General features: G+C 41.3%; 1 protein-coding gene across 1 annotated transcript in view; it reads right to left on the bottom strand.

The window, feature by feature from the left end:
• nbeaa (neurobeachin a) overlaps positions 1 to 11,117 on the bottom strand; it is a 167,504-nt gene extending 156,387 nt beyond the window's left edge. Inside the window, exon 1 of the mRNA XM_084729805.1 lies at positions 10,520 to 11,117. Coding sequence (XP_084585931.1) covers positions 10,520 to 10,864 — 345 coding nt within the window. The 5' untranslated portion in view covers positions 10,865 to 11,117. The remainder of the gene's footprint in view (positions 1 to 10,519) is intronic.
• Positions 11,118 to 14,480: the final 3,363 nt, after the last annotated feature.

The following is a 14,480-nucleotide window of genomic DNA, read 5'->3' as shown; positions in this document are numbered from 1 at the left end:
TTAGTTTTTAACATCTGTCTTCCTCTGTCACTCCCTCTACAGCAAAGATGAGCATCCTCCCCTCTTCATCTTCTTCCTCCTCCTCCTCCTCTCTTTCGCGATCTCTGTGCCTCTCTCTGGCTCATGCAGGGGTCAAGAAACCCCAGCTGTGTGATAGATCGCAAAGTCATTCACGACCTTGCAGTGGAAGCCACACCCTCTGTCCTCCACCTCTTCCTCAGCACGTGTGCATGTGTGTGTGAGAGCGAGAGAGAGATCGAGAAACAGGCACAGAGTGTGTGTGTGCAGTTAAAGAGGCAGGACACCCCATATAAAAACATTTTGACTTGTTTTTTTGTTCCTTGGGTCAGCACCGGCACAGTTGTCACCATAAGCTAACGCTGCTAACTGGCTGTAGCCCCCAGACACAAACTGACTAAGCTTCTCTGCAGCTTCATGGCAGCTAATCTTTCCCAAAAATAACCCTCAACATCATCTCACAGAGGCTGGCGAAACACTTGGTGAAGACGCATTACACAACAAAATGTGCATCCTCTTTTTCTGTTGAAATTTCAGGGTTGTCTTCTCTTTACTGCAGCATTAGCCTGAGGCCAATGTTCCCTCCCCTTCATGAAGACAGGATACAGCAGCAGCTCTGATGTGCACACATTAATTCAGAATCCAGGTAAAACACAACTGACATTAAGTGCTTAAAAGGATTTGTTGGTTAAGCAATTAAAACTTCCAGTTTCAACTGCTCAGTTGCGGAGATTTGCTATTAACTCTGCTTATTTTCAATGTCGATTAATCTGTTGATCATTTTCTCGACTGATCAAAAAGTTATTTGGTCAATAAAATGTCGGAAATGCCTTCAAATATCTTGTTTTGTCCACAACTCAAAGTTTACTGTCAAAGAAGAATAAAGAAAAAGAAAATATATCTCTGACTACCTCAGAAATCTGACTTTTTTCTTTCAAGAACTTGACATCATTAACTGATTATCAAAATAGTTGGCAGTTAATTTAGGCTAGCTTAACAGTTTGCAACTAATCAATTATTCCTTTTTGTATTTCTATTATCTTTACGATTTTCTGTGATTTTATAACTTCAACTTATACGAATACATGAATCAATAACAAAAATAATTCCTGCATTAATTACATTGCTAACTTCAACATCTGTCAAACCCAAAGCCTGCAGCCCAAATCTGACCCCAGACCTCATTTTATGAGGATCGTGAGGGTTTGCAAAGAAAATAATTTACACATTAAAATTCTAAACTTCATTAGCCAAGTACCCTGTCCATAAGATAAATTACTGTCCCAAAATGCAGTGCACATTTGTTATCTGGGTTCCGAAGGCGTTAGATGTCGTATATGCTTGATCATATAGTCGCTTTCAGCACAATAGTAGCAGCCTAGCAAAACGCTCTCACTTCATTTTGAAGCCAGTACATATTTTAAATTTGAAACCTTTCTCGAAGGCAAACACAACTGAAACAACCTACCCTTTTAGTTTCTACCTTCTTACCATAATTTAATTTTTTGTTTTTCCAACTGATGGGATTACACAAGAACTGCAAAGAGGCTACCCATGTGCACACAGTAGAAAGGAGCCACATATCAAAATTAGAAATTCCAGTACCGTGACAACACAACTAGGGCTGCAGTGATTCACTGACGTCATCAACATACTGATTACGAAAATATGTCAATTTGCATATTGTGTATCGATGCATTGTTACGAACTGCTGCGCACAGTCAAACCACGGATTCACCTGGAAGACAAGCAGCAGAGGGCAAGACTCGCCGCGATCATCTAAAGTGTGTGAGTATTTTCGACAGAGATGGAACAGTTTGACTCTGTTTAGCTCCACAAACTGGACGTGACTTATCACAGCGGGACAAACTGCTCCATATGAGTGCTGGAAGTGAAGCACCAAGCGACTTGTCCAAATCCTGCAGCAGCAGCGTCGTCCTGTTTACTTTTTGTCAGAACCCAAACACGATATATGAGGATTATCAACACGTGGAACATGTTTCTGTTAGTAGAAGTCACTTGAAATAGATTTTCTAGAAGTCTCTTCATGACCCCCATGTAAAAAATAATTGAAAGTATTTTCTTTGGCCCACACTGATGCAAAAATATACTGCCAGTGATCATCTTATCTGCATATGACTCCAGCTATAAAATAACTCCATGTCATAACCAGTAACAAGTTTTAAGTCAAAATACTGATTTCTCAGTTCAGTGAAGGGTTGACAGTGATTAGTGATTAAATGAATATGCATCATAACTCCTTTTGATTTGAGGTCCAGTATTTTCTGATCAGTCATCTGACATGGAGTCGGGTGGAAATTAGACACTTTTTAAAATATGCCACTATGGTTATTATTATTCTAATGTGCTTTATGAGTCAGTTTTTCAGGATTATGATTGAATAAAATTGTGAAATATTAATGAGAGAAGTTATTGATATGTATTTTAGGCAAATTAATTGTTATACAATTGAATAATGAAAAAATAATCAATAGATCAATCGTTTAAAAAATAATAATTAGAGGCATCCCTAAACACATCAAATGAGACCACTGCTGAGCTTATTTACAACCTTGACTGGCTTCCTCACTATTTTACACTGAATCAGATTTCACGTGAATCAGTTGAGTCACTTTACAGCAAAAAGCAGCACTGCCTGGACAAACAAACATGAAAAAAGCAGCTCCCACACAAAGAGAGATAAAGGCAAAAACTCATGTTTATCAAAATGCATGAAGAGCAACACAAACACATGCTGATGAAACAGGCAACATGCTCTTTGCATACTGGCAGTTCAGGGGAGAAGTGCTCCTGTGCTTTCAGAAATACACAGAGCCTGTCATCTTGACGGCTCACGGTCTCATTAATCGGTTTCAGCAACACAAAGCCAGGACCACAATTCATTTAATAATAAAATGGTGATGATGTATATCACCTGTAACTGTGTGCCATAGCTACAGTACAACAGAAACTGAACTCTAAATCCTAAGAAGAATATTCTATAAAATAGCTTATTTCACATAGATATATTGTATTTATGCAAAAGTCCATCAAAAATCATTTTTTACACACACAAGCGAGGGTTGTTTGTTATTATGACAGTCATCCGCATGGCCGTGCGAGCTCACGAACGATGACGCATTGTTATTCCCCTGCACGGCCATGCAAGCAGATTACAGTGCTGCAGGGAAACGGTTGGCCTCTGCCCTGAGAGAGCAGCCACAGGGCAAACTTGGAAAACTGTTTAAATTAAACTGAATTTTGTTCCGCCGTTTCAAACCATCTCGGGCCAAAATAGCACGTCGCATAATACATTTTGAAACAGCGTGACCTACTCCCAAGTCTGTGCCGTATAAAATCAGCATGCCAGTGTCACTGCACTCTGGACAGAGGGTCAAGCAGTGTTAAACACATGACAAACCAAAGACCTCATTTTTCCTCCCTTCCTTTCTTCCTTTTCCTCATCTTCACTTGAATTTTTTTCGTTTATCCTTCAGTAAAGAGCAACATGAATGAGTTGCAAATGACCGTGCCGCTGCGAGTCTGTATTTGTGCCTGAATGTCAACATCTGAGTGAGTGCATGTGTATTTTTCGAGCAGTTTTTCATGTGTCAGACTCGGTGTGTTGTGCTGACTCTGGCTCTACTGGCGGTGGACTCGGTATCAGGTGACCTTGGCGATTGTGGAGTGTGTGGACAAGAATAATGAGACGTTTGCTAACAGAGACTCAGTGGGAACGCTAAAGGGGCTCAGGTGGGGATTGACACTGCCAGAAGATATTGCATCCGACCAAGGAGGAAGGTGAAAGACAGAATGAAAAGCAAAGAACAGGCGTGAAGACCAAAAGTGAGCCAGAGCGAGTGTCACCAGTCTTTTTCTATGCCAGACATACACGCCGTTCTGGTCCCAAAAAAAGCATTACGACTAGATAAAGCTGTCTATAAATAAGCACAGTTGGTGCTGTACTAAGGCAAGACTGACAGTACCTGCGCCTGTGGATGCATTTGAAATATATCTCTCAAAATATTTGAAATAAAGAATAGATATTACAGTACAGTTCAGATACAGAGATCACATGTCAGACCTCTTCGTTCTGCCAACAAACATTCCTCCTCACCTCTCTTCCTCCGATATATAACATCACAACATGTCAAAGCAAATAACCACAGCCTGGGGTGGAAGTGGCCGACCATTAACGAGAGAAAATTTGAGGTTTCCATCCACAGAATCGCCGCTGCAGTGACAGAAAAGAAAGCAATGTCCTCTAAAGGGGTGACACAACCTGTAAATGGGTCCATCACAGCACCGTAAAGTATCCTGCACTGTTGAGTGTCATCTATAATACTGGTGGACAACCTTTGTGGCCTATGACCATACAGAAAGCACAGCTGAATATGTGGTTAGAGATGTTGCAGTAATAGTTTTTCCTTCTTGATACCTGAACTTTGTGTATCTACCAATACAATACCAGTGCATTAAAACATGTATATTACAGGACAGGTTGGGCAAGATGGCCATTTTTACTTGGCCTCTCGCAAACTGTTGTATTAGCGGCTATCAAAAAACCGCAAAGACCAAAATTAATTGTCATGTTTTATCTAGGGCTGTAATGTCTAAAATGTCAGAAAAAAAGGTCAATCACAGTTTTTCAAAGTCCAAGGTGATGTTTTTAAATGTCTTGCTCTTTCAGATATTCAGTTTAATTAAGAAAATACATATTTAAGAGGTCAAAAGCAGCATTTCCTGCTATTTTTGCATGAAAAATGACTTCAAGGACTAATCGATTATCAAATACTTTAATTATTTTTTACCACTTGCCTGGTTGCACAAATGAGTTACCAGATTTACAAGTGTGCAATCTTTATTATTGAGTCATGTATTTTTTTTAACAGTTTCACAGATGTGATGTGATTGCTGTCACTGATGTATGACATGGCTCAGGTTGAAAAAAATCTGGAATACGAGACGCTGCTGATAAGTAACAGAATCCTGTTTTGGCCAAGGCCGGGTATCATTTAAAAAATTATGATACCAATACCAGTACTTTTAAAGTGATAGTGATACCAACAGAGTCCTTCATTTGATACTCATCATGTGAATGGTAGCATTTCTGAAATAATCATTCCACATTTTATGCATTCATTTCTATCAGATGCCACAGGTGTGCAGTACATCCTCACTATACGCTCAACTGCCAACTTCATGAAATTCACAGAGCTCAACATCACCAGAACGCAGACTGTAAGGGTTGTAGCCGCTGTGGCCAATCATGTCGCATTAAACTCACTGAATGATGATTAGCCATACTTTTTATGTAAAGATTCACAGATCACTGATTTTATGCCCTGACAACTGTGATTTTTTTAGTAAGCTACACTTTGTCATGTTTGAAGTGTTTTTTTTTTTTGGTTTGTTTTTTCCACAGGATGCCACATTTAGACAGGTTATTAATTAGCCGGTAAATTGCCAGATTATTAAAAGTCATTTTCAATTCAAAAATTGTGACGCTCCTGGTACTGCCAATACCTGATCTAGCATTTTATGCAGTATGGGAGGCCTTTCTTATACTGGTATTGGATCAGCCCTACTATGGGTAATGAGTAGAGTAACCAAAAAGAGGTTTGCTACCCTATTTCATCTGAATTTAAAAAAAAAAGAAAGATTAGAGCAACATCTGATGAAAGAAGTGTTTTTCTGCTCTCCTGTCCTGCTTGACGTACATCCATACACTTCACTGTACAGACAAGTGACAAATTAAAGGAGAAAACACTGAATAAATGAGAAGACAAACCTCACAAATGCAGCTGCTTCCATTGTGGACTGACTGAATGGTTTGATGAGTACGAAAAGGATATGAATTATGTGGCCTTCACAGTAGGGTTGGACAATTGGACAAATATATCATTTGGAGGCAACTGCCGAGTTCATCACCTGCGGGGTTTTTTAGTGAATTTTTGGCCAATTTTTGTGATTTTATTTTTTTAATGGTCTGCATCTGAAGAAGGAGCAACAGACAGTGCTCAGAGACTAATTCAGCAATTCAGCACAGTAGGCCACACACACTTGGTTCAGTAAAAGAGACAAACTTGGATTCAGAAGGTGTATGGTTGTACGTTGTAGAATATTTCCTTTTCGGGAGATTATTTAGTTTATTTATTGCACATAGCAGATATAGCATATAGGACCAGATATCTTTAAAAACTTTTTGATACGCGTGCTAATACCTTAGCTTCGATACCAGTTCCTGAACAATACTTTCTTTTCCTATTTTAACAAAAAGAAAATGACATTATACATTATGGTATGATTACTTAGCTGAGAAGAAAAAACTGGTGGTAAAAAAAACAAACAATGATCTCCGTCTCTGAGCGTAACGTAGCATTTTCCTGCAAGCCTTTACAATATCTAAACTATCAATATTTTATCAATATCCATCTAAACTTAGACAGGTGTGATGATAACCACATTACTGCATCCCATGAAGGGTCAATCTCATGATGCCATCAGCACATGGATCCATTTATACATTTATGGATCAGCACAAAGCTCAGGAACACAGCATCTGATTGGTTGACAGACTCAATCAAAGGTATCTTAAGATTGCCAGTGCGTGGCTGACAACATGCTAACAACAACTGTTTTCAAGGCAGAAAAACTGATAAATAACTACAGAAGACGTATGGTGTCATATTTATCATTATGGATTTATTTTACCACGTCTCAAAAAAGACAGTGCAGTTCAAGGCTGGATTACAAAGCTTCTGAAAGGGATACGATCACTCCAGAACCAATATTGTAAAGGTACAAAGCTACCATTAGCATTAGTTTAACATTAGCCTTTTCTGATAAAATACTCCGGGGCTAACTCTGTCACTTTTCCAGCAGTTAGGACACAACAGACAAGACTTTTCCTATTCTTGAGAAGCTGCATTGTTTTTTTTTTAAACTAACACACTGTAACCTGTACTGTACATTTACTGCCACACTGACAATTTATTGCTAAGTTTGAGTTTCTGCTCTGCTATGAGCAGCACTGGCACTTTCACTTGCACGCTGTAAACATGTTCGCACTGCCCGACTCCTTAAACAGCCAGGCTACACTTACGGCAGTATCCTTTGATTAAGTCCAATAAAACATAAATATTAAGGCAGTCACGATAAACCACCACTCCACAGGGATATGTTGCTTAAATTCACACAATCGGAGACCTATTTGATACCTGGCATTAATAGCACACTTAATGCAGCAAACAATCTCCCAGCTGAAACTCACACACACCTTCAAGAATAAGGGTATGATTTTAAAAATTACGAAACAAGTGATAATACCAGTACCCTTAAATACTGATAACAATGCAGTACATCACTGAATATGTTTTTGAAGGTTCTCCTTTATGAGGAACGCTAACAATGACTGGCTGTGAGCAAAACCATATGAAATAGTCTCTTTTTTCCTAGATCTCTGTATCAAAAGGGTTGAATGCAGGTATCATTTGACGGGACGGGTTCTGACGCTACCTGATGCTGGATAATTTCGATTATCAATTCCCAGCCCTGTTCGTGAATACAGCAGCAGTCACCGGTTGCTGGGCTGGTAGTGGCCGGTTGGAAAGTTTTAGCATATTGCCCAACCCTAGTCTGGTGACTCATCGTCTCTTAAAACACCTGATATTCTTTTTTCCTTTAATTTATCAACCAACTATACATGAACCGTTCTTATTCTCTGATGATTACACTAAAATTTAGCCGTTTTCTCTGTTTAGCTTGTTGTTGCTGTTTATTCCAGAGCTCCTCAATATTAGCACAAAATAGGGGACCGACAGACAAACAGACAAAGACAGAGCGTGAGAGATGGAGAGAGATGCTGTGGCAGAGTACTGTGACAGAAGTCCGGAAGTGAAAAGCAACACCAGGTGGTCGAGCGTCTGGAGGCAGGCAGTCAAAGAGCAGCGTTGCCTTGACAACTGTGATGCCTTGTTGATGATAATAGCTGAGCACCTCGCCGCCAGCAGCCCACACACACACACACACACACACACACACACACACACACACACACACACACACACACACAACGTACGCATTTCTATATGTGTGTATGCGCAGCATGTACTGTATCTGCACACTCACTTTAGTTCAAAATCAATATTAATACATTATTATAAACAATAACAAAGCCCAGTATGTTCCTGGCTGATAAACTGATTCTGCTCTGTTGTTTGTCACTGTATCAGCGTCAGTGCAGCCAGCACTCTGGCCCAAGTTGATTTTTATTGTCTTCTCCCTCCTTTTCTTCCCTTTCTTTCCAGAGACACTACAGTTCATCATTCGCCAAAGGGCCAGCAGCATCGCGCCGTATAGAACAGGGAGCATATCTGATCCAGCAGACAAGCCATCTGTTCACCCGAGCCGCAGTGGGATCTGATCAATACGGCCAGGGTGGACAGAGAATGTGGCTGCTGTGGTCTCCCACATTGACTGGAATAATGGATCAGCTTTTGGGTCACAGTGGACTCATTGTACCAGCAGCATGACCACTGAGGTTCCTGCCTCCACACCTCTTTGTCTCAACCCTTTTAATTAAGGAGCTGGGCAACAGAATTCCCTAACAGGCTTAGCTATTGGCAGCCTCGCAACCAGAACTGATTGTTCAATTCAGGATTTAGCAAGTAAAGCTCTGTATGGCTAACACATACTGCTGTAATTTGTCAGGGGTGTCAGGCCTTTGTGTGTTAATGCATCAGACCAACATTCGAAATTAAAAGCAGGGCCTAAATGCAGGTATTTATGTAAAATAGTGTCCATTTCAGTTGAATGCTCTGATGAGCTTCCACTGATGTGGACCAATCCAGAGTCCTTCTTCCCTCTTCCGCTGCATCAGCTGGTGATTTCTGAGCACATAGCCACTGCAGCATCCTACCACCTCATCCTCCTCCTCCTCCACTCTCTCTCTTCTCCTCCCCCACCCTCCCTCAACCCTCTCCTCCTCCTCCTCCTCCTCCTCTCCACCTGCTTTTAAATGCATGGCGTTGCCCTGCCAGGCCAGTCTATGCAGGCAGCATCACTCCTCTCAGGCAGAGTGAAGGAGGAGGCCATGGAATAGGATGGATGATCAGCCTGTGTGCAAGCCGAGGAGAGGTGGTGGGGTGATTGTAAAGGGAAGGAGAAAAGGTCGGAGTAAGCCAGCGAGGACCCCCTGTTTTCCCATGTTGTACCAATAATCGATTGGGAGATGAGAGGCGACCTGAATCCAGTCTGACTGAGAGGAAAATGGTTTAGCCCAGCTGTAGGCTGTCCTGCTCTGAGCATCCAGTGAGTAAATAGGCCACTGGCTACATAAAACCCTGAAATAGTCATCCTGCTGTGAAATCAGGTTATAAATTATGTCCACATTATTCTACTTCTCTCTCAGAAGAGAATGAATAATGATCAGAGGCAGATATGTAATATCATGCAGCACACGCCATCGCCTGATGCATGGAGGAGGAGGGAAAACAGCCTGGCAGCATCCAGCATCCAGCACACACACACACACACACACGTCCTATATCCTCCTAACGCATTAGTCTCCCAGACCCTACGTCTGCTGTACATTTCGCTCATCTGTTTCGTAACGGGAAACACCAGTCATGTCAGCTGGATTAAATCCTCTGATGTGTAGGGGTTAGGCCCAGCCAACATCGCCGACACTGCCTCGGATGGATGGAGAGGGGGGCAAAGATGGAAGATGGAAGAAAGAGGAGGGGGGTTGGAAACCTATATCTGATCCATAAATAAAATAATCGCCTCAATATAAAGCACTAACCGTTCCACAGCTACCTATATATCACTCCTCTGCGCACAGAAGGATGCAGGGCCCTGCCTCCAACAATAGGCCCATGCATAATTTTGAGCCATTCTCATGCACACACATATGTCGATGGGTAGCATAATGCTAGTCGGCCTTTGTCCGTGCTGGATTGATTTGGTTTCGGGGCTCGACCTGCAGGATTTCCCTCGAATTAGGAAGGAAACCAAATCGGTGTTTGTGCGCAACATTGTGCCCATTCCCCGTTTGGTAGCTACAGCCTGCCTATGCATCACTTCAGGGTACATATCGGGGTCAGGAGATGCAGAATAGTCTGCATACATGCACTTTCTTTACCCCTCTTTATCCTCTTCAGTTTGCAAATTTCTGTCTCCTTGTGAGCAGCGCAAACGGGTCATTTAGTCAACAATGGCTGGTGATTATACCCTCCATGCCTTGGTGGGGTCACATGCTTCATTCAGCTACAATAATACAGCTTCAGCTTATTTATCCTCTCACATACAGCCTCGTGTGTGCTCCTTTTTTTATTATGTGCAGGGAAAGAAAAAGCCCACATGCATCCATCTATCTCCGAACAAACAAATGACATCATCCTCGGAAAGCCACACAACATGGGAGTGAAGGAGGCATCGTAAATAAAACATAGGGCTCTACTGTGTGATTCTACTGTCTTCTATGGCTGCATCTACTCACCAGGTTCAGCACCGTCTCCACGATGTCCCTGTTGCTAACCTCCCCGACCTGGATCAGGCCCACCAGCACGGCGAATTTCATCTGGATATTCCTGATCGGGACAGCGGGGTTGATCACCCCGGCCGGGAGGACCATAGAGCCGGCTGCAGACACCATCCTTTCCCCGGTGGCGCCCGAGCCAGCGCCCGCGGCGACCTGCTGCTGCTGTTGCGGCGGCGGCGGCGGCTGCTGCTGGACGGAGGAGCCCGGCTGAGGTGGAGCAGGAGGCGGGTGGGAGTCTCGGTCTGTGTCCGTGAGCGAAGAAGCAGAGCCCGGTGGTGCTGAAACCGGCTTCTCGCTCGACATTTCCCCTTGGAAACAGGGAGGAGAGGAGCGGTCGCCGCTGTCTCTCACACCTGCTCTACAAGCTGCGTCTGCGGCCGCGCAAAAACCATCCACTGCGCAGGAGAAAAACAACGGAGAGCGGTGCGTTAAAAATCCTCTGAATTCACCCTATCCTCCTGAAAATGTGTAGGGATTCATAAGGCTAGCAGAAAAGGGATGGAGGGTTGACAGAATGGTCTCCTACGCTTCTCTCTCTCCTCTCTGTCTCTCTCTCATTGGCAGGTTGCAGTCAGTGCGGTCGTCGAGAAGAGAAAGAACGCCATGTTGACGCCCCCTGTCTGCGGCAGCGCGCTCTGCCCACGCATGCGCAGTCAGGAGCTTTCTAGTAGGGTGCTGAAGCAGAATAACATGGAGCCATCCATGCATGGGTTCATACAGAGCACAGCAGCACCTCAACAACTGGCTGTTTTTTTGTTTTGGTTTTGTCAGAAATGTTGAGTGTTTTAATTAAATTGATTTAACACAATATTTAATTATTTTTTGAGTATGTTTTATAATGGTTATTTTGCTGGACGGTGAAAAATAAGATGTAATTTGTAACAAAATATGTAGAGATCTTGTATTTGTGCATTTGAAATACTTAAAGGGATACTTTACCCAAAGAGGAAAGTTCAGTCATTTACTCGTCACCCTCAAGCCGACTGAAGGTCAGGTTTAGTTTATTAGTCCACAAAACACTGCTGGAGTTTCCAGGAAAAGTTCAAATCCATACAGCTCAACTTGGAAGACATCACTGAACAAACAATTCACAGGTCAGCAGGATTTGTCAGAGCTGTTCCTAAACACATCAGGATGTCAAATACCAACGTTTTGGGTCGTTGAAATGTCCCGAGCACAGCCAAACAATGAGTAAAAATGAAAAAATACAGTTAGATAGTTAATTCAGAGTCTCTGCAGATACAGCCTCGACCACACACTTCTACTGAATCATAAGTGATGATTGAATTATGTAATATGAGACTACACATTTTTTTAAGGAAAATGTTGCACATTATATCTTTAAGCAAGAAGTGACCAGTTTTCAAATGTAAAAAAACACAACTGAATGTTGGTTTGTGATGCCTTATCCTCCTTAGTGAAGGAGAGATGGAGAAAAAAATACTCAAGCAAATTTCTGACATCCCGGAGAGAAGAATTTTTGTAGAGCAGCCTAACTACAATATATATTGCAATCAAATTTGAAGTTGGACTAGGTAAGGCTAAATGTTATGATTTGTGAGTTTTCCTGCTTATTAGTGGCAGTTATATGTCATCCTCAGGCATTTGTTTGAGAAAAAGTGTGTACTTATTATGATTTTATTTCCATTCTTTAAAAGTCACTGTGAAATTCAAAATTTTCCATGCTTTGGGTTTCAAATCCTCCTTATTTTTGAGGTCTCAAGGGTTGCAAGTATGGATTAGGCTGATTGTTGCATTTTTTTTTTTCTTGGCAGATAAAAAACCTACAGATAAAAAGTGTCTTATTTGAGAATAAAATGACAATTTTCTTAGTTTATTTTAAAGCGATGGTTAACCTAAAAACTCAGTCTCAATTCAGTCATTATCCACTCAACCTCATGCTGACTGAAGGTCAGATGGAGGCAGTTCCCTTCCTCATCACAAAACAACATTTAGTGCATCTATATTGTTATCCAGGTGAAAACAATAGACTTTTATAGTTGCAGGGCTTATTCACATACGGTGCCATGAACATGTTGTGGTAATGAAAAAAAAAACAAAAAACAAAAAAAACAAAATCACAGTCTTTGGCTAAATATCAGTAAATCACACAACACTTGTGTGATTCCAACAGACCAAATGTGGGACAAAGATTATGTTCATTTTGGACAATGTGAGACATGTTACCAATATTATATATCAAAAAATAAGCATTTCTATTCTTCCCCTTAGCTCATAGAAAATAGATGAGTCGTTTCCCCGTCTTTATCATAGCTGTATTTCCTTCTCTTTGTGGTAGTTTCCATCATATTCTACCTAAATCTGAATAGTCTGTGACTTTGCGGTTACTTGCAGTTTTCGGTGGGTGCAGCAAAGGAAAGATGGTTAACCTGCACTTGACCCACGTGTGTGCAGTTTGATTGACATCAAACACAGCCCTGTGATGACCTTCCCTGCTTTCTACACAGCCATTGGATAAAAGACGGATTTTAGAAAAGCATTTAGCCTTCAGTGGTTTGACTTTGGATATGAAAATTAAAGCCAATCAAAGTGAGGGACAAGGGATAAAAATGCTGTGCAGTCACACTTAAAGTGGGACAACTAGTCATCCTATGTGATGCAAAATCACTGTTGTGTTCCTTATCACCAGTAGCTTGTGGAAAAAGGCTGCTTTGGTGTTTGGTGCAAATTCCCCCTCTTATAAGAATAGGAAAACAAAAAAAGGCAATTCACCATATTCACATGGCAGCCATTTTCCCCATATAAATGTAGAGAATCTAACAAATTGTTATTTAATCGCTTCTGGATTGATCAGCAATTGAAAATAGACTGAATAGTGAAAAGATGGAGGGACATGGGGTCATAACCCATCAGCTAACATTCCTAGCTAACGTTACTGCTTGATAGTGTTCCTCAACACGATAGGAAAGGCGTAAATTAATACTGAAATATCAACACATTTTGGACACATTTATTTAAGCCAGGAAGTAAAAAACACTCGACATAATCAAGCTTGCAATGTGATTTTAACTATCACACAGTTTCTTCTCCAAGTATGTAAGATAAACAGCTAAAACAGGTTTACTGGTGTGTTAGCTTACAACAAAAGTCTAATTCTCACATTTTTACTGATTATTCTTCTGTGTTGAATGTAATTTGTATGAGCATACACAGAAATTTGGGTTCCAGTGAGCATAACGTCACATGACGTTACTGACTTAAGCAGAACATTTCTGAGCTTGATGAAGAGACATGAGGACAGTTAGCCAACGTTAGCATACATTACAAGCTTGATCCAGTGCATTTTATTTCCACACTTAAATGAATTTGTCCAAGACGTGCACTGACACTTCAGAAGTAATTCATGGTTTTCCAATCACATTGTGTAACACTATCAAAAATGGTAACGTTAGCTAGGAAGTGGTTGAATGCTAATGTTAGCTGATGTGTAACGGTAGTTAATGGGTCATCAAATATGTTGTTTAAATTTGAAATGTGGCCTGATGTCCCTCCAGATTTTCACGATCCATTCTCTTTTCAGTCACTGATCAGTTAGGAAGCACTGAAATGATAGATTTGTCAAATTCATAGGTTCTCTCTTTATCATAGGGTCCAGAAAGGGCCTCTGTATCTCAGTGAAGGTTTGAGAAATTTTTTCCTTGCTTTAAGAAACGAGGAAGCACGTCGCTTCCATTTTAAAAGGATCAAACATCTCACAGGGAGCATAGTGAAGCCTGTGTATGACCACAGAGGCTTTATTTGGCAAAAGGGCATGGGATTCCTTTGATGTTAAACCAAAAGAGGGTACAGACTGGTCAGGGTCAAACCGGGTTACAAACATCTCACCACTCAAAGCTTTAAAAACACTTATCCACAAAGCGTAGAGATTCAAACGTAGCCAGAACATGTGCATTAAGTC

Source organism: Lutjanus erythropterus, chromosome 11 (genome assembly GCF_056507025.1).
Source record: "Lutjanus erythropterus isolate fLutEry1 chromosome 11, fLutEry1.hap2, whole genome shotgun sequence".
In the NCBI taxonomy this organism is placed as follows: domain Eukaryota; kingdom Metazoa; phylum Chordata; class Actinopteri; order Lutjaniformes; family Lutjanidae; genus Lutjanus; species Lutjanus erythropterus.
The sequence above is the reverse complement of the archived record's forward strand: the minus strand, read 5'-3'. Positions and strand labels throughout refer to the sequence as shown.